The sequence below is a fragment of the Capsicum annuum genome, chromosome 9 (genome assembly GCF_002878395.1).
Source record: "Capsicum annuum cultivar UCD-10X-F1 chromosome 9, UCD10Xv1.1, whole genome shotgun sequence".
NCBI lineage: Eukaryota > Viridiplantae > Streptophyta > Magnoliopsida > Solanales > Solanaceae > Capsicum > Capsicum annuum.
Genome location: NC_061119.1, coordinates 206663677 through 206684173, shown reverse-complemented (window position 1 = coordinate 206684173; position 20497 = coordinate 206663677). Strand labels below are relative to the sequence as shown.

Sequence of the window (20497 nt, the reverse complement as noted above, 5' to 3'; positions counted from 1 at the left end):
CCCAAACACCGCCAAATAACCCATGGATTGTAGACTTGGGTGCATCTCACCACATTACCTCCGATACCAACTCCCTGCATAATGTTCAGGACGTCAAAGGGATGGAGGAAGTGACGATGGGTAATGGTAATGTGATTTCAATTACTCAAACTGGTACTAGTCATTTATATGCGTCAAATAATGCCTTCAAACTCTCTACTATTTTAAGTGCTCCTGCTATCAAGTGCAAGCTTATTTCCGTTTCTCAATTTTTATCAAGATAACCAAACCTCAATAGAATTTTTTCCTTATAACTTTCTTGTGAGGATCTGAATACAGGAACACCTCTTCTGTGCAGTCCGAATAAAGCAGGACTCTACGAATGGCCAACACCATCTCGCCCAACCATTAATGTTGCTGTTACCGGCCCTTCATTACATCTGTGGCATCGAAGATTGAGTCACCCTCATTCTTGAGTTTTATTTTGCATTATCAATAATTTCAGTATTTTTTATTCTTTGAAAGATAAATTTACTTATTGTAATTCTTGTTGCTATAATAATGCCCACAGATTTCCATTTTATTCAAACAAATTGTCCAGTAAATCTCCATTAGAAACACTTTACAGCGATCTGTGGGGGCCATCTCCCATGCTCTCAATTGATAAAAAAAGTTATTATTGTATTTTTGTTGATCAGTATAGCAAATACATCTGGTTATACACAATGAAAAATAAAAATAAAGTTCAACAAATTTTTCAAAACCTACATCCTGTTCTTGAAAAACATTTTGATAAAAAAATACTTACCCTATATACTGATGGAGGAAATGAATATCAAATATTAGACCCGTACATCCACTCCAATGGCATACGACACCTTGTTTCTCCACCATACACACCTCAACGGGTTTCCATGGCCGAAAGACGTCATCGTCACCTAGTTGAGACAGCTAAAACACTACTTCATCAAGCTGATTTACCATCTGATTTTTGGTCATTTTCTTGCCATCATGCCACATATCTCATCAACCACCTACCCACTAGCGCACTTAATAACAAGTCACCATTTGAATTTTTTTTAATACAAACCAGTGTATGAATCTCTTCGTATATTTGGTTGTTTGTGCTACCCATGGCTTCGACCATATGCCCAAAATAAGTTACAACCATACTCCCAACCTTGTGTCTATCTTGGATTCTCCATCACTCATCATTCCCATCAGTGTTTTGACCCCACCAGTTCCCAAAAATTTCTCTCTTAGGATGTAAAATTTTTTGAAGATGTTTTTCCATTTGAAAGTATATTTTCTCCATTGAACCAGAAATTTTCTTCTTTACAATGGTAAAAAGTTTCTTCTCCCAATAATTCTAACCTTTTCAATTATAGAGAAAATATGCTTAATTCTATTGCTACCCAATTTCCCCCTACTATTCCACTCATGCGAGACACACGTCAAGATGTCTGCTCAATTCGTGCCATACAGGAAAACTACCCAAAGACAGATCATTCCATAACTCAGGAACCAGGTAATATCCCCTCTACTTCCTTAACATATTTTTCTGATAGGTATACGCAATATCCTGCTAATAACCTTCAACCCCATTTTGTTTTCCAAAGCCAACCCCCAGTTCCCTCTACTTTTCCTATCTCCAAGAACTGCCGCCCACCAATTACCCGCCTCTACTAACCTTGACCGCACTTATCATCAATACAGCCAACCCCATCTCTCAGTTTACCTCCCCTATCTGAACCTATTGTAAACATTCCACCTAAAGAACAACACAGTGTGGTAACAAGATCACAAAATAACATCATCAAGTAATGAAAAATTATTGACTACACTGCCCAAATGAACCAGCCTACACCCTCTATTCCTATAACCCATAAGCAAGCACAAAAATTTCCGTGTTGGAGAGATGCTATGAAGGCTGAATTTGATGTATTAATGAAGAACCATACTTGGGACTCGGTTCCACCAGACCATGCCCAAAATATTGTCCCTTATAAGTGGTTGTTTCGAATTAAAACTAAATCTAATGGCTCCATTGATAGGTACAAAGCACGTTTAGTTGCAAAAGGGTTCACCCAAAGGCCCGGAGTTGATTTTCACAAGACATTAAGTCCGGTGGTTAAACCAACTACAATTCGAACAGTACTCACAATTGTTGTACAAATAAATTGGTCGCTACATCAAATAGATGTCAATAATGCTTTTCTTCAGGGAAAGATTCAAGAAGATGTGTATATATCTCAACCTCCTGGCTATGAAGACAAGAATCATCCCAACTATGTCTTCCATCTCAAAAAGGTAATTTACGGGCTCCGGCAAGCTCCTAAGGTCTGGTATGATGAATTGACTAGTTCTTTGATTCGAATGGGGTTTAAGATGTCTGAGTGTGATAATTCTCTCTTTCTTCTGCATAATATGTGGGTCACTATTTATATTCTGATCTATGTGGATGACCTCATAATCACAGGCAGTGATAAAATACTCATTCAACATATTGTTACCTCTCTTTCAAAAAAAATTTCTCTCAAGTACCTTGGTTTATTACACTACTTCTTGGGTGTTGAAGTACACAGGGATGCTGATGGATTGTTGCTCAGTCAATCCAAGTATATATAGGAGATTCTACATGACACTCAGATGCAATACTGCAAAGGTATTCAGTCACCTATGAGCATGTCTGAGACCCTACTAGTTGATGATGGAGCACCTAAAACTGATGGAAAAGAATATGGAAGTATGCTCGGTAAGCTTCAGTATCTTTCATTTACCTGACCTGACATCACATACTTTGTCAACAAGCTTACGCAGTTCAACATCTCTCCTTCTATACTTTACTGGAAGGTAGTTAAGTGTGTCCTCCACTACCTTAAAGAAACATACCAGTATGGGATTCATATTTCCCCACAGAATTTAACTGATCTCTATGCCTATGCTGATGCTAATAAGGCAGGCGAAATTAATGATCGCCTCTCTATCTCAAGATACATTGTTTATCAGGGCACAACGCCCATCTCCTGGAGTTCTCATAAGCAACCTACAGTCTCTAGAGGCTGAATATTATGCAGTTGCTTCTGCCTTGGCTGAAATGAACTAACTTGCTCAAAGATCTTTACGTGTCACCACCTGCCACACCTATAATACTTTGTGATAACCTTGGAGTTACATACATTGCTGAGAATCCAATACATCATACCAAAATGAAGCACATTAAGGTTGATCTTCACTTTGTTTGTAACCATGTCCATAATGGACTGGTCCAAATAAGGCACATACACTCTGCTGATAAACTAGCAGGTCCACTTACCAAACTATTATCCAAGCCAGATTTCCAGTTAATGCTTCCCAAGTTACGTGTTATTTCTTCACACCTAACTTGAGGGGGGCGTAGTAGTGCATTAGCATTAGTGATTTAACAGTGTTGTAAAATTGTTTTACTGAGTACTACAGATATAGTTTGATTAGGATTAGACTTGTTCAACATATTTAGGCATTAGTTGCATTAGATGTAGTTATATTTTCTTGCATTCTAGCAGTTAGTTTACGCTATTATTTCAGCTGTATATAAATTGTACTGCAGTCTCATCAAAGAAATATACTTTCTTTTACTCTTTCTTCTGCTTTTATAATAACCGCAAAGGAAAGAAATGAGAATACAGTAGATATGGCTTATGAAAGTATGGCTTCTCTTATAAGAACAATAGAATCGCTTTTGACATCCAATTCGCCGATCCATTCTCTAATCTGTGATTACAGAGAAGAACTTTGCGCTCTTCTTGAAAAAGTTAGTTCCCTGGAAGTATTTGTCAAGAACTTTGAGAAAAACAATGGTTTTGGAGAAATGATGGATTTTGAAGTAGAGGTAAAAGAAGTTGAAAGTGTTGTTAAATATACAATTCAACTAAGACTAACAGAAATTGTACTAGGAGAAAATAAAAGCCAGAAAGAAAAACGCGTCGAAGGTTTCATCAAAGCCTGCAACAAGTAGCAGAGGACATGAACCATATCTAGAAATAGTCGACAAAGATCCAAGATAAAGGAAAACAAGTATCAAAGGAATCATTGGTTCATGATTTTTCAAGTTCAACAAATGATATTTTGAATGTCAACAATAATATGGTTGGACGTGATGATCAAAAGGAACACTTGTTAGAAGATCTGACTAAAAGCTACTCTGGTGAACCCAAAGTCATCCCAATTGTCGGGATGGGAGGCATAGGTAAAACAACCTTAGCAAAAGAAGTTTACATTTATGGATCAATGCTATGCCATTTTGATGTTCGTTCCAAGGCTACTGTATCTCAACAACACAACATAAAGAAAATTTTCCTAAGCCTTCTGCAATCGACGATCAAAATGGATGACACGGTTAAGATGAAAGGTGAAGTAGAGCTAGTAGACATGCTACAGAAAAGTTTAAAGAGAAAGAGTTACTTAATTGTCTTGGATGATATCTGGAGTTGTAAAGATGGCGTGAGACGATGCTTTCCAACTGAAGAAAATGCAGGGAATCAAATATTGTTGACTACTCATAACGATGAAGTTGCTTGTTATGATGGTATAGAGAATCTTTCTTTGCGGATGAGTTTCATGGATCAAGATGAGAGTTGCAGTCTTTTCAAAATTGCAACATTTTTGTTAGAGTACGTGCCCTACTGATCAATGACTTTAACGCAAGAGTTTCCTATGGATATAATGGGTTACCTTACGTGTTCGACGAAAACAGTAAAATAGGAAGTAAAGAACACAATGATTTTTACGTGGAAAACACCCGGCTCAAAAATGGTGTAAAAAACCATGACCTGTACCTCTACGGGATTTAACCCCAACTTCACTAAATAACTCTGAGCCTTAACAACGACTGATTACAAAACTCTTGTAACCAACAACTAGGAATTATAAACTCTAATTCCTATATCTCAATAACTAAATTATAAACTCTAATTCCTATAACTCAACAATCACCCTTGACTGTTGAACCTACTTCGAGTTATCCCAAACTTGAAGTTAACTAAGCTCAGTATTGTTCCTAAATAATCAATCTAGAAAAGCAATAAATTAGAACTCAATAAGAATAATACATTTAAACTGACTCATGAACTGTAAAGCTTAATCCTGTGAAACAGGTTCATCAATTTGTTCCTTTGTGCTGGCAGCACTTGAATCTTCAGTCAGAATTCTTTCAATTACGAACTTTCTCAATTTGATCATGTTCAGCCTTTTCTCTCTCTAAGTGCACAAATTACTGTGAATGATACATCTTCTATTTAAGCATAGCTCTCCAAAGAGTCATTTTTTATTTCAAACTCCTCCTTTAATTAGAACTCTCATTGCATAGAGTTCTACTTCAAGTGAGACTCCTTCTTCAATTCCAACTCTTGTCTCCTTAGTGTTGTAGTCAAACTCCAACTCTTTAAATCAACATATGTTTATTTTCTTGAGTTTATCTGAATTAATCACCCATCTGGTCCTTCCTTAATTTTTCCACACTTGTCTTTAATCGATGATTTTGCTACAAGTTTCAGCTACATGAGACAGTGTGTCTATGAACCAGCTTGACTGAAATGTTTCATATTACTTTCTCAGTTTTTCAATCATCAAAACTACATCATACCCAACAATTTTTAGGTAAAGCATTACCATATAAGTTCGAGACTGTTGAAAAGAAAATCGCAGATGAATGTCGCGGGTTACCACTAACTATTGTCGTGGTTGCTGGACTTCTCAAATCTAAAAGGACGATAGAAGACTGGGAAAATGTTGCTAAAGATGTCAAGTTATTTGTCACTAATGATCCTGACAAACAATGTTCACGTGTGCTTGGGTTGAGTTACAATCACTTGACTATCGATCTAAAAGTATGTCTTCTGCATTTTGAGATTTTTCCAGTAGATAGTGAGATTCGAGTGAAGAAATTGATGAGATCATGGATGGTTGAGGGTTCCTGAATTTGGAAAATGATTTGGAAGGAGAGGCTGAGAAGTGTTTGCAAGAGCTTGTCCATAGATGTCTAGTTATCGTCTGCAAGAAAAGTCTAGATGGAACAAAAATTAGATCATGTAAGGTTCATGATCTAATATATGACCTGTGCTTGAGAGAAGTTCAAAGGGGAAACGTTTTTAGCATGAACGACATTGTTCTTGAAGTATCAGATTCAGGATATTGATATCTCAGTATGCATAAAATGCAGCACTTTAAGCACGTGATTGGTGATGGAATGTATTATTGTCCCTTGGGTCTTTATAGGACTCTTCTTACCCCTGTACATCGGCAGTTGAGAGATCATGACAACAACGATCTTTTGAAATGAACCCGTTCTATTTTCTCTTTTGGTCTTTATGATTCAATGTCTGTTCTCAAATCAGAGCTTATTATTTTCAAATAACTCAAAGTCTTGAGTTGAGACACATAGAGATTGATAATTTCCCTCTACAGATACTAAGCCTCATCTGGCTGAGGTACCTATAATTGCTCTGCCATGGGGATTTTTACATACCTCCAGAAATTTGCAGGTTATGGAATCTGCAGATATTCATTGTTAAAGGTTCATTTGTAACTTGTCCAGTGCAAATTTAGGGACTAATGCAATTAAGGCATCTCAAACTGTCCACATGTTATTTGCCAGATTGCCCAAGTGGATCTGTTGACAAAGGGAGACACTTGGATTTTTCAAACTTACAAACTATTTCTTACTTGTCTGACCGTTGTTGCATGAAGGAGGTAATTGTGGAGATTCAAAACGTCAAAAAATTAGGAATCAGACAAGATGAGAATGACTATGGATGTTCTCGGTACTCTGGACTTTTCAACAATCTTGTCCATCTACATCAACTTGAAACATTGAGTTTTATACATTGCTTTCACTTTTTGCCAGCAAGTGTAGAAGCTTTTCCAGCAACGCTCAAGAAGTTAAAGTTGAAAAGAACTTTTCTAACCTTGAGGTGCTGATGCTGATGGATTATGCTTGTGATTGTGAAGAATGGCATGTTAGGGGATTTACTCGATTGAAACTTTTGTTAAATGAATATAGTTTTCTCAAGTACTGGAAAGCATGACAATTTTCCTGAGCGCCTTGTTCTTAAAGATTGCAGATATTTGAAAGAAATACCCATTAAGTTTGCAGATATCCACTCACTACAACTGATTCAGTTAAAATGGTGTCTCCCCGAACTTGGGAAATCTGCAGCACGAATTCAAAAATAACAAGAAGACCTCGAAAACAACCCTGTGGATGTTCATATCTCCGATCTATATAGTATTGATATTTTCACACCCAGTTTCTCATTTCTACAAGTCAAATCATAGACAAAAGTAATTTATCTTTGCCCCATATTCTTTCACAAAAGTAACTTTGATAAAATTTGGTTAAAATCCTACTTAAAATATAAGAGAAATTAACAAGAATATCCCTTATATTTGAGGGTAGTTCAAAATGGCCTCTTAAATGTGGCACATTTGGTCTGATTGTTACTCCGTCTATCAATAGTTGTCCACTATTGACTTGACACACAAGTTAAGAAATAGTAAATGATAGTCAGGAGATAGTTTTACGATATTAGCTTTTGAATCTAATAAATTTGGCCATGAAAACTAAAACTTTTTGGAGTTGGAGTAGATTTGATTGTAAATGGGAGATTTTATATTTCTAATTTATGTTGCTTTGTTATAGTAATATTCAAGAGTGAGAAAGCTTAAGTTCTTCTCAAGTATCGTGGATTCTTAGAGAAGCTTTTGGAAAAAATAATACAAGGAGAGGACGAGCAACAAGAGCATTCAAATCGGTTTCTATTCAATATGGGGAGTTTGATTTAATAAATTTATGTTGTAATGTCTTACAGGTTGTTAATTCTTGTTGTTGTGTACTTTTTCTCCTTCACGGAGCAATTTATATTGTGTATGTTTGACGGTATATTCTTTGGGATCAACTCAATGATATTCGAGAGAAGTAATAGAGTAGCTCGTGTTGTTTCATTCATTCCTATGATCTATTTATTCGATAGAAGAATTTAACGAAAAGGCATAAGTTCCCTCAACATATGATCGAAGTTCCAAGAACACGCGTTTTATTTTTTGTGGCACGAGTATAGTTCTCTTTCCAGAGAAAATTTGGGGACTGATCCAATTAAGGCATCTCAAACTGGACAAATTTGGTATGCCAAATCGCCCAAGCATATCTGTTGACAAACTATTTCTTACTTGTCTCTATGTTGATGCATGAAAGAGGTTATTTCTTGGATTCAGAATGTTAAAAAATTAAATTAGGAATCGGTGGAAATAAGAATGACTATGAAAATTTTTGGGAATCTGGACCTCTCAACATTCTTGTTCATCTGCTTGTTGTGGCAAAGAATGACATCCAATTGTTGGGGTACTAGAAAGCCACAGATGACAATTTTTCTTTCCTTGAGCGCCTCATGATTAGTGATTGCTATAATTTGGAAGAGATACCCATTGAGTTTGCAGATATCAACACACTACATCTGATTGAGTTAGAAGGCTGTAAGACCGCGCTCGAGGCTTCTACTGCACAAATTCAACAAGACCAGGAAAACCTTAGAATGGAACCAGTGCATGTTCGGTATAACATTACATGAACTTCCCATATCTACTTATATTTTTATACTTAGTGAGTATTACAAGGAAATATTCCAATATGCATCACTTCTGTGACTTCGTGCAGGAGAAGATGCAGACGATGAGGATGAGGATGAGGATGATGAGACGACAACGACGATGAGGATGACGGTGATGGTGGTGGTGTTGATTATGAGTTAACATTAATATCGTGTCTCACGTAATTAGGGAAAAGATGAGGCAGGATGCGTTAACCAGGTGACGAGTTCATCAATATTATTTATCAGATAGCATAAACTCCTAAAAATTGCTTTTGAAACTAAATGCATGTGTTCCTTTTCTTAATGTTCACAGAACTTTCCCATAATAGGTAAGAAGGTTGGATTAGAATCCTTTATTAAAAGTATTTTTCTAAGTCGAAGAGAAAGTACTTAAGTCGATTACATCTCATATATCCGCATATGATTCTCTCAAAATGCTTTAGTAGAGACGATCCATAATTTAGAGTCAATGGATTTAGAAAGTTTGTCACATTTTTATATGATTTTCATATGTTTGTGTCTGTTCACATGAATAATGTGTTCGGTTGAACAAGCTCTAAATCTGCATTAGAATAATGTGACTCTTCGAACTTCTACTCACCCTTTCTGGGATTTCAGTTCGGTTCATCTATCTCAAACTACCACTAAATTACCAGTTTCAAGCAATGTGTGGCTTCCAAGGAGATGTGATTTCTCTAAATTGTAATAATGTAGCAAGATTTGTTTTTCTTTCATTTTAGGGTAAGCCCGGTGCACTAAAGCTTCCTCTATGTCCGAGGATTCGAGGAAGGGTCAGACCATAAGAATTATTGGATGTAGTCTTACCATGCATTTCTGCTAAAAAGTATGATAAAAATACGCTAAAATTGAGTTCGGGGGTAATAAGACCCCTGTGAAATTAAAGTATATCATAGCAAATTTGGTATAGTTCAGGGGGGAGTAACTTCTATAGGGATGAGTTACTCAACAGTCTTGCAAGTCTTAAGTGTGATCTAATTGATATGGAAACTTGCATAAACATTGTTGAAAAAGAAAACAGCACTCTCACGGAACAAGTCATCCAACTTGGTTCTTCAAATCTGATTCTAAAATCCAAAATCTTAAAACTAACCCTTTTATGAAAAAGGAAAAAGAATGAAAAATGTTGTACAAGAGAAAATTGAGGCTGAGTTTATTAGGGTCAAACAAGAATGCAACAATGAAAAGAACAAGGTAGAAAGGTTAAGTCAAGGTATTTCAAAACTGAAACTTGATCTTGAGAAGGATACCAGATGGACAGATTCTTCAAGAATTGTTGATTAATTGGGTGTAAAAACTCAAAATAAAAAGACTGATTAGGTTTTCATAAGAGCCACAGTGTTACTAAGGATCTATGCTATATATGTGGCAACTACGATCATCCTACTACTGAATGTCCAATTGCTGCTGAAAGAAGATCTAGGAGTACAATGCTGGCTATGAGATCTGACTATATGAATATCCAGAAATATAAAATAAATAACATATCTGGTTAGAGGATCAAGTCGCACAACCTGTTGCCTCGATGGGCTAGAAGAAATCTGATCCACCATTTTTCTCATAAGAAAGGACCCAAGCTTGTCTAGGTTCCAAAATGTAACCCCTAATTTTTTGCAGGAAAAAGTGAAAGGAAGCAAGAAGCACTGGTACTTGGATAGTGCTTGATCAAGACACATGACTGGTGATAAGAAAAAGTTCCTTTCACTCTCCAAAATAAGTGAAGGGGAAGTGTCCTTTGGTGATGTAAAAAGGGGAACCATTACAGGAGTTGGGAAGATTGGGAACTCTAAATCAAAAGCACTAGAAAATGTCTACCTTGTGGAAGGACTGAATTAAAATCTTCTCAGTATATCACAACTCTGTGATAAAGGTAACACAATTATTTTTACTTCTGTAGGTGTTGAAGTCAAAAGGGCAGATACCAAGGAGGTGGTACTTACTGCAAGAATACACAAAAATATGTACAAAGATGAAATAATAAACATGCCCACAACAAGGCTAACTTGTTTGAGCACAATAGAAAATGATCGCCTCCTATGACATAAAAGACTTGGACATTCAAGTCTAAAACAATTAAACAAACTCTCATCCAAAGACATGGTGCTGGGCTTAACCAAAACCAAGTTCAAAGATAAGGAGGTTTGCAGTGCTTAAGTAAGGGGGGAGCAGGTAAGATCCTCATTCAAATCAAAGAGCCAAGTTAGTATTGTCAAGTGTCTTGACCTAGTCCATATGGATCTTTGTGGACCAATGAGAATTCAAAGCAGAGGGGAAAAAGGTATGCCTTCGTAATTGTTGATCATTATTCCAGGTTTACCTGGACACTCGTTTTAGCTTCCAAATAAGATTCTTTTGATGTCTTCTCTATATTCATTAAGAAAATGGAAAAGAAGCTAGGCACTTCCCTACTTTCCATGAGATCTGATCATGGTACAGAATTTGAAAATGCAAAATTTTTAGAATTTTATTCCATAAATGGTATAGATCACAATTTCTCTGCTCCTAGAACTGTCACGGCCCCGTCTGGAGTCATGATGGCACCTACCACATTCCACTGGTAGGTACGCCAATACCGTAACCCGGAGCTATGGCAATGGGTTACCTTGATAAGAACATCCAACATGAACTGTATATATGAACACAATATATAACAACAACATTTCACAACTAAGGACAACCGATATTCAAACACAAATCCCACGACCTGATAGTATTAATACAAAAGCTTATAAACTTGACAAGAGGAATTTACAATCCCAGAATCTAAAATATCTTAAATAATCTCATACATTTGTCTTGAAAGAAAAAGACAAATAAGGATAGAGAGGAAAGAGAGTAACTCGATCTCCAAGAGCTCACCCTATCTCCGAATAGTCAACTCGCACAAACTAGCTCAACGGCAGCAATTAGAACCTGGGTCTGCACCAAAAGGGTACAGAAGTGTAGTATGAGTACCAAAACATGGGTACTTAGTAGGCATTATTGGCCGACTGAGCTCAAATATAATGTAAAGACGATATAAAGTAAGACAGTGATTTTAAAGTCAAGGGGTAGGATTGGACCTAAGTCTGCTTTAACACCACTGTAACAACATCTATACTACTAAAGCAAGAACATGACATATTATTTCAATATACTCCATAATCACCATAACAACTGAGTATCATTTCAAAAGCGTAAAGCCATATACAAAATAGAAAAACATCTAATTGTCATAATCATCATCAACCATCTTTAGAACATACACACAAGAACTTACCACGACGTCCCATACAGCCGGAAAGTACATGAAAGAGAGCACAAAAAAGAACTCATCACGGCGTTCCATACCACCTGAGAGTACACCAAAGAATACAACTATCAATTTAACAAAAATTGTGGGTAGCACAACCCTACCATGATTCATTACCGAAATCCACTTCCAAATACCCATACCGTAATTCAACATACAGAAAGCAACACTGTCATAGCATAGGCATGTAATTATTAATTCTATAATTCATTGATAAATACCGGAAAGTCCATACTAATTAAACTTATTTTTTCAAAAGTAAAAAAGATTGCAAGCCTTAAAATCACTAGTCATCAAATTGGAGAAAAACTACAAGCCACCCATAGTATAGGTTATTCAACTATCATAAGGTCATTCTTTAACTAGCATCATCATGACATAAGTTATCAACTAAATCATCTAAACTTCACATGTTAAGAGATAATATAACTAACCATCACGCAATATTAGATTCATCATCACTAAGCATGTTACAACCTTAAGGACTAGTTTTCATATTTTAATCAAGTAAAGTCCACCAATTAGTTTACTAGGTTTCTAGGTTCCAAATAAAAATCATATATATAGTAGTAGATAGTTACCACATAAGCAACCTTACTAGGAAAAATTTTATAATATAACCTCTTACTCAAGTCAAGTATATATATTAGGTTAGCCCTTGAATTTGTATGCAAGTTTACACATAACGCTAATCCTTAACTCTATATTAGGCACAAATTTTCTCTAGTAGCTAATTTAGCATCAACAAGGGTCACACCTCTTATATAGAGATTTGGAACAAGAAATGAATAACAATTTACCAAGAGTGACCTCATAATTCAAGCACATAGGCGGTTGGCCCCACACAGCCTAACCTTACAAATATCAATGCATATAAGTAAATTTTCTCCACATGGAATCATAATGTTCTTACCTCTTCTGGATTCGTCGGACGTCATCAAAATATCAACATATTCCTCTGGATTCATCGGGCAACATCATAATATCACACATTCCTCTGGACTCAAACCAGGCATTATCATAGTATCACATATTTCTCCAAATTCATCAAGCATCATCATAATATCACACATTCCTCCGAACTCGAATCGGGCATTATTATAATATCACACATTCCTTCAAAATCGAACTGGGTATCATCATAGTATAACTTATTTGTCTGGACTCAAATCGGGAATCATCATAATATCATATATTTCTCCAAATACAACAACATACATCCACATGCATAGCCAAACCAATAAGCATACACAAAATCTCACAATATATAAAGAAGTAGGGATATGGGATAAAACTTTCCATTTTACCTTACTAATAAGCTTCACACGTTGTTGAATATGTTAAAGACAAAGGAAAAATCACAAGCTAGAAGAGTCTAGAAGAATATGCTATGTACAGGAAAATTGAAAAATCTATTATAACTGTTTCCTTGAAACAGTTAGTTACTCTTGTTAACGGATAGTTGTTGATGTAGTTAGAGTGTTAGTTAATTCTCCTATAAATAACTGACTATGTACTATTAGCAAAAACAAGTTGAATACATAAGATCTTTGATTCTACTCTTAAAAAAACTTCTTCTATTCTGTTCTACTTACTCTGTCCTTCTTCTTCTTCTTCTTCTTCTTCTGTTATTCAGTGCATAACTCATTGTTAAGAGTTAAAACACTAATATTAGAATAATTTCATGGTATCAGAGCCAGGTTAGCTGGATTAAAAATAGCTACCTTAGTCGATCTAGATATTGAATAAAGTACCCAATTACATATTCGGGTTTTCTCAGTCTTAACTTAGCCATGTTTACAAGAAATGGGACACGGAAATTCAAGAAGAACTACAACCTGCAGTGTGACTTCTGTAAGCTAAAAGGTCATACTAAGGAAAACTTTTGAAATTTAGTTGGATATCCTCAAGATCAAAATTTCAAAAAGAGGTTTAGGTCTAAATGAGCTAATGCAGCATATAAGGAGACTACTGATTCACAAAATACTACATAAATAACTACAAGGCAAGGTTCTCATTTAAGGTCTGTCCAAAGTAACTGGTTCAATAATGGATGCCATCAAGAAGAGTCTAAAATGTAGTTAGATCATCTAGGTCAGATGGGAACAACAGCCTTTACTAAGGAACAATATGATCAAATCCTGAAGATAATCAACAAAAATAATGGTGCTAGCACTTCTACTGAGACAACAAATGTTGCAATGTAGGTATTAGTGTATTTTTAGCTTCATATGAGTCAATAAATTGGATAATTGACACTAGTGCCACAAATCACATAGTTGGAAAGTTGAATTTACTAGTGGATGAGTCTATAACAAAACTAGATAAGACAAGAAGGACGTATTTACCTAATGGTAATCTGACTGAAGTTACACATGTGGGATATAGTTGTGTGTCTGCTGAAAATAGTATAGCAAATGTGTATCATATTCCTTAGTTTACATGCAGCTTGCTTTCAGTAGCACAACTGACCAAGGAATGGAAATGTTCAGTGAATTTCTTCCCTAATTTTTGTATTTTCCAAGATCTTTGCACTAGAAAGGTGAGGGGGATTGGTAAGCTTGATGGAGGTCTATATCTCTAAGTTAATACTCAAGAAAGGAAGGTTTAAGCAGCAACAAAAGTCTCTACTAAAGCTGATGAGAGTAAAACCCAAGCTGAGGTTGATCTGTGGCATAGAAGATTAGGACATGCCTCCTCTAATATACTTTTAAAGTTGCTACCTAATAAGTTTCATGTAGTATAAGATAGAGTAAAGAAATGTATTGTCTGTCCTTGTGCCAAACAAACCAGACTTCCTTTTCCTACAAGTAATACTCGAACTGCATGTTGTTTTGATCTAATACATATGGACCTATGGGACCTTATAGAATTCCAACTATGAATGGTAACAGATTTTTCTTAGCAGTGGTTGATGATTGTTCAAGATTTACTTGGTTGTTCTTATTGAAACTCAAGTCAGATGTGTATGTGCAGATACAATAATTTCTTGAGTATGTTAAGACACAGTTTGGCAAAACTGTGAAAGTAATTAGAACTAACAATAGAACTGAGTTTATGGACTCATTATACAGTAGTTTATTTGCAACAAAGGGTATTGTACATCACACCTCATGTTCTTATTCACCTCAATAGAATGGTGTGGCTGAAAGAAAGTACAAACACATCCTGGAGGTCACAAGAGCTTTGAGGTTTCAAGCAACAATATCTATTAAGTTTTAGGGATATTGTGTTTTAGCTGTTGTTTACCTTATAAACAGGTTACCTAGTTCAAGTATTGATTATTATACTCCATATGAGAAGTTGTATGGTACTAAACCATCTTGTGAGAACGTAAGAGCAATAGTTTATCTCTATTATGATAAGGTGCTAAATAAGTCTTACAAGCTCATGCCAAGATCAAAAGCAGTTGTGTTGATGGGATATTCTTGTACCAAGAAGGGATATGTCTTATATGACATAACTACTAATGTTTTCTTTATTAGCAGGGATGTGTCTTCTAAGGAAGATGTGTTTCCTTTTAAGCTTGAAGCAGCTGATGATCAGATTCCCTATCATCTGTTTCCATTGGAAGATCAATTTCCAGCAGCAAGTAATGTTATGACACCTTTATAGGCTCCTATGAATGTCTCATCTTAAGAGGCTCCTAAAATTGTGAACAAGCTAGAGCACCTACATCCTTATGAACCTACTACTAGACAGACCATAACCAAGGTATATCAAAGAAGATCAAGCATACATCAAGAGGTTACTAAGAAAGAACAGCAACTACAAAGGGTTCCTAATACTACACAGCCTTCAACTCAACCATCTGCAGCTTAAGATCAAAGGAAATCAACTGGAGAAAGGAAGTCACCAGCATGGATGAATGACTTTTATCTCTAAGAATACAAAGAAGGTACCTTATGCTTTTGCTAATCATGTGTCATATGATAAACTATCTCAGTCTATAAGAGTTTTATGGTGAAAACATCATCTGTTACTAAGCTTATAAGCTACTCTAAGGCCTGCAAAGATCCTAGATGGATAGATGCAATGAAGACTGAAATAGAGGCCTTAAATTCTAACCACACTTGGGAGGTTGTTCCCTTTCCTAAAGGTAAAAATGCCATTGGTTGTAGATGGATATATAAGGTGAAGTATAAGGATTCAGGTGAAGTGGAAAGATTTAAAGCCAGACTTGTAGCAATGGCTTATGGACAAAGAGAAGGGATTGACTACAAAGAAAGCTTCTCACCAGTTGTGAAGATAAAAATAGCAATAACTATTCTTGCTACTGCCACAAAGAAGAATTGGGTTGTTCATCAGATGGATGTCTACAATGCATTTCTAAATGGTGAACTCACTAATAAAGTATACATCGAGTTGCCACAGGGATTTGCCTGGGGGAAAATTCAGTATACAGACTGACCAAATCCCTATATGACTTAAAGCAAGCACCTAGACAATGGAACACAAAGCTATCAGAAATCTTACTAAGGTCTCAGTTTATTCAAAGTCATCCATCTCTATATATAAGAAGGACACAAGAAGGAATCACTTTGGTACATGTGTATATTGATGATATGCTAATCACTAGTGATATCTTGAAACTGATAGAAGATGCAAAAGTTATGATACAACAAAGCTTTAAAATGAAGGATCTAGGTAAGTTAATGTTCTTCCTTGGCATAGAATTTGCAAGGTCAAGCAAAGGGATACTAATGCACCAGAGGAAGTACACTCTAGATTTGCTATCAGAGTTGGGATTGAGAGCAGCTAAACCAGTGGTTACTCCTATGGACTACAATGCCAAACTGACCTCAAAACAATTTGATGATCATGTCAAATAACTACAACCTACTGATGATCCTCCTATAGATCAAGGTTTACATCAAAGACTGATTGGCAAGTTACTATACTTAACCATGACTAGACCTGATATTGCATTTAGTGTACAGAAACTAAGTCAATTTCTAAAAGAACAAAATAATTCTCACATGAATGTTGCAATCGAAGTTGTGAGATAAGTTAAAAATCAACTTGGTCAGGGTGTGTTACTATCTAGTGAATCAAGAGATTAGGTGAGTGCTTACAGTGATGCAGATTGGGCATCATGTCCTCAAACTAGGATGTCATTGAATGGTTACTTTGTAAAAATTAGGAAGTCAGTTGTATGCTGGAAGTCAAAGAAACAATCTACTATTTCCAAAAGTTCAGTTGTAATACCCCACATTTTGGACTAGAATGAAAATCTGTCATTCATATGCGTGGATGTTTCAAAAGCCTCAAATCTTATATAAATTTAGTGTGTTAATCAACTATTTAGTGTGGAAATCTATTTGAGAATGAATTTAGATCATACAGATTCCCTAACTCAAGTACAAGTTGAAAGCTTTCCTATCGTTCAAGTTTTAGTGAGCGTCAAAACTTGGGTCAACTTCAATCGACCATAACTCGTTGTATATGATGAACTAGGTGACTTACTATATATAAAATTAAATATCTTTGAATTATCTTTCCAACGATACAAATTTCTCCTAAATCCGATATTGGAGCAAAGAGTTATGCCTATTTTGCTCCAGTATGTCAGGCTGGAAACAGGGTGACGACATTCATAATAGCTTATCACATTTGTGACGCCCTATCACAAAGGTCGTCAGCCTTAGACAGAAACCAGCTCCTAAGTGACGACATTCATGATAGCTTATCACAATTGTGACTCCCTATCACGAAGGTCGTCAGCTATGATTTTTCAGCAACTGGGAAATTATTTTGTAAGGGTATTTTGGTCTTTTCCATCACCTTCCACGACTTATAACCCTAAAGAGGCATAATTTTTCCTATTTTTCTTCAGTTAAGCATCTTAAAAATCCCCTCTTACACTCTCAACCATAAGATTAGGGTTTCCATCAAACTCATCTCTCAAAAGCATTCAAGCTTTTTTCCAAGATAATTAAGAATTAAGTTTCCCAATCCAAGAACTCTCCAGCAAATAATCAAGGTTTTCTTTCGAAGGCATGCGTGTGTTCATTCATGAACTCCTTCCATCCATGAAGTTCAAGAACCCTTTTCTAAAACTATATATTATGGTTTTCATGTTATGAATGGATTGTTGATCATGTTTATGTGTTGAATGATGCCAAGATAGAATCTTTATGTGTTATTATGAATCTATGACAACATATGAATTGAAAACATGTAGGTTTGATTATTTATGATCAGTAATTGTATGATTTACACCTATTCCTAAGTTGTGCATGTAAGGTGTTTGATAAAATACCTAAGAGACCAGAAATCATGCATTATAGCTAAATTGTGACTAAGGGAAGGATTCATGATAGGGCTCTATGATTCAATGTTATCCATGTTGATAATGTGTCTTGTGAACACTGTTGGATTACTCATGAACTAGTCTTATGGAATTATGCTATGCTTACTTGCAAAACCCACTTATGTACAAGAAATAGAATACCCATCTACTTCATGAAATTCCCCAAGTTATGATATTATGGATTGTGGTTGTAATATGTAATGAGCATTATATTGAAAGCTATGCAACTATATACATGTTGTATGAAATTCCCTTCCATGAAATAGATTGTTGAGAACCATGCTTAGTATGAAATCCCTTATTTATGATATTATGGATTATGGACTCTACACTTATGATCAAGTCAGTCATGTGTGTCAGTTTCCTTCCATCGAGTCCTGGGGGTACTTGTACCCAAAAAATATAGTTGTGCCTAGATCCATGTCATGTTATCACGATACTCAGTTAAGCAATGAGCTATAGAATTCAGTCAGTCATGTGACTCAAGAAAACTCAGAAATCTCAGTAATCTCAGTAGTTCAGCAATCTCAGTGATCTCAGTACTCAATCTGTCACTTCAGTATTCACAGTCAATCTCAGTAACTTCAGTACTCTTAATCAATCCTCAGAACTCATTATACTCCATCCGTCATCAGAATCCAGTAAACTCAGTTTTAGCTCTGCTAAACAATACCATTATTTTTAGTTTAGTTAATCAGGATCAGTTCAGCAAATTAGTTAAGTTAAGTTACTTAGTTTAGCCCAGCTATTCAGTTCAGTGTCTTTTAGATGGGACTAGGATTAAGCACTGAGTAAACCTAGGGATGGGGATCACCCGCTAGAATTGGACTGAGATCCCTAGAAGCAATCCCTAAGTTCCAGAACTACGTTGCCAGCGTACGTATGAGATGTCACCCGTTAGATAGGACTGACATGCTCAGGGGTCACCCATTAGCACATTTATATGGATAGGACTGATCCCAGAATTCACCCACTAGATTAGGACTGACTCCACAGTAGATGTCTTTACTGGTGGCACGGTACTGACACCCTTCCCGTCAGGGCAGATATTAGACCCCAGTCATCTTAGCTTGGGGCATGTCAGTTAGATGAACACATCCCATAGTTTCAGTTACAGAATCAGGGCATTTGGATACAGTCAACTCAGCTTAGTAGGCAGATTCAGTACTGTTAGATACAGTCAATGCTTATCATGATAAATAGACTTCAAGATCACCCATTAGCTAGGACTGATCTCAACTATGATTAATCAGTATCAGAATCATCAGATTTAAAGATCACCCACTAGATAGGACTGATCTCATACTAAGTCAAATCATCCTTATTTTCACTATACTTATGATCACCCGCTAGATAGGACCGAGCTTAGATTTAGTTACTCCAAGTAGAATGAAACTCAGATAGTTCCATCAAAACTTAGACTGTTAGATATAGTTGCTCAGTATCAGTTATAGCGATTAGTTCGATCATTATAGTTATATTAGCTATATCAATTGTCATAGCTCACGTTATCAGTATTCAGTTTCAAGACTGTTAGATACGATCATTCAAACCAGTTCTTCATAATTTAAACTATCAGAAATAGTAAATAATCAGTACAGTACCTCTGTAACAGTAAAGTCATGTCGCCAGCATTCAGACTCAGTAGTCAATATCATCACGAGTTCATTATAGTTGTTTATGCATGTATGTATTCTCACATTCATATTAGTTAGCATTGTTCATGCATATAACCCTTTGCATTTAGCCTTCCTCACTCGTATAATCAGTACATTCAGACGTACTGACACATTTGTGTTGTGGTGCTTTCTCTTACATTACACCATAGGTTCAGAGGCACGAGCTCCAGATCAGCAGTAGCATTCCAGTGTTTAGAGTTCACAGTGAATCCTTCTCATTTGAGGACAATACGATTATTCATACATTCACTATTCAGTTGCTAGATGGAGTTAGTTGGAGACATGTTCCTTCAAATCCTTATTCAGTTCAGTTAGAGGCTTTCAGACTAGATGTCAGATTAGATATTTAGATCTCATTATTTTCAGTATTTATGACTTATTTTGGTATTGTTATACCTTTTTAAGACATTTTGTTAGCAGATATTTATTCAGTTCGAACCTTATGGCCTTTCATGTTCATGTTTCCATATTTTATGATATATTATGCAGTATATAGGTACAGATATCAGTCATGGGTTAGCTTGTGGTCCTTCAGGGTCATGAGCACTGTGTAGCATTTCGATTAAGAAAATCGGGGTGTTACAAACTTGGT

At 36.0% G+C, this 20497-nt stretch overlaps 1 protein-coding gene and 2 long non-coding RNA genes across 4 annotated transcripts; 2 read left to right on the top strand and 1 right to left on the bottom strand.

The window, feature by feature from the left end:
* The first annotated feature begins 4104 nt into the window (after positions 1-4104).
* LOC124887185 (putative late blight resistance protein homolog R1B-17) lies at positions 4105-7043 on the top strand. Its single transcript, XM_047396372.1, has 4 exons — positions 4105-4546; positions 5617-5846; positions 6565-6779; positions 6863-7043. The coding sequence occupies exons 1-4, from the start codon at positions 4105-4107 to the stop codon at positions 7041-7043; spliced, it is 1068 nt and encodes a 355-aa protein (XP_047252328.1).
* Positions 7044-8366: 1323 nt separating this feature from the next.
* Positions 8367-20101, top strand: LOC124887225. 2 transcript variants are annotated; one of them, XR_007044554.1, is made up of 3 exons: positions 8367-8566; positions 8669-8820; positions 20055-20101. It is a non-coding gene; the product is annotated as an uncharacterized LOC124887225 (long non-coding RNA). The 2 variants fall into 2 exon arrangements; XR_007044555.1 differs by lacking the exon at positions 20055-20101 and having other exon boundaries at positions 8669-8929.
* Positions 11325-13038, bottom strand: LOC107841939. Its single transcript, XR_001665504.2, has 3 exons — positions 12827-13038; positions 11881-11954; positions 11325-11540 (listed from the first exon to the last, which is right to left on the bottom strand). It is a non-coding gene; the product is annotated as an uncharacterized LOC107841939 (long non-coding RNA).
* Positions 20102-20497: the final 396 nt, after the last annotated feature.

Bases quoted from the DNA above. Each gene is read 5' to 3' on its own strand.
- LOC124887185 (XM_047396372.1), top strand. From the start codon at position 4,105: ATGGTTGGACGTGATGATCAAAAGGAACACTTGTTAGAAGATCTGACT. The intron at 5,847-6,564 runs GTATGTCTTCTG...GTGCAAATTTAG, and splicing joins ACTTGACTATCGATCTAAAA to GGACTAATGCAATTAAGGCA. The intron at 6,780-6,862 runs GTACTCTGGACT...ACTTTTTGCCAG, and splicing joins AATGACTATGGATGTTCTCG to CAAGTGTAGAAGCTTTTCCA.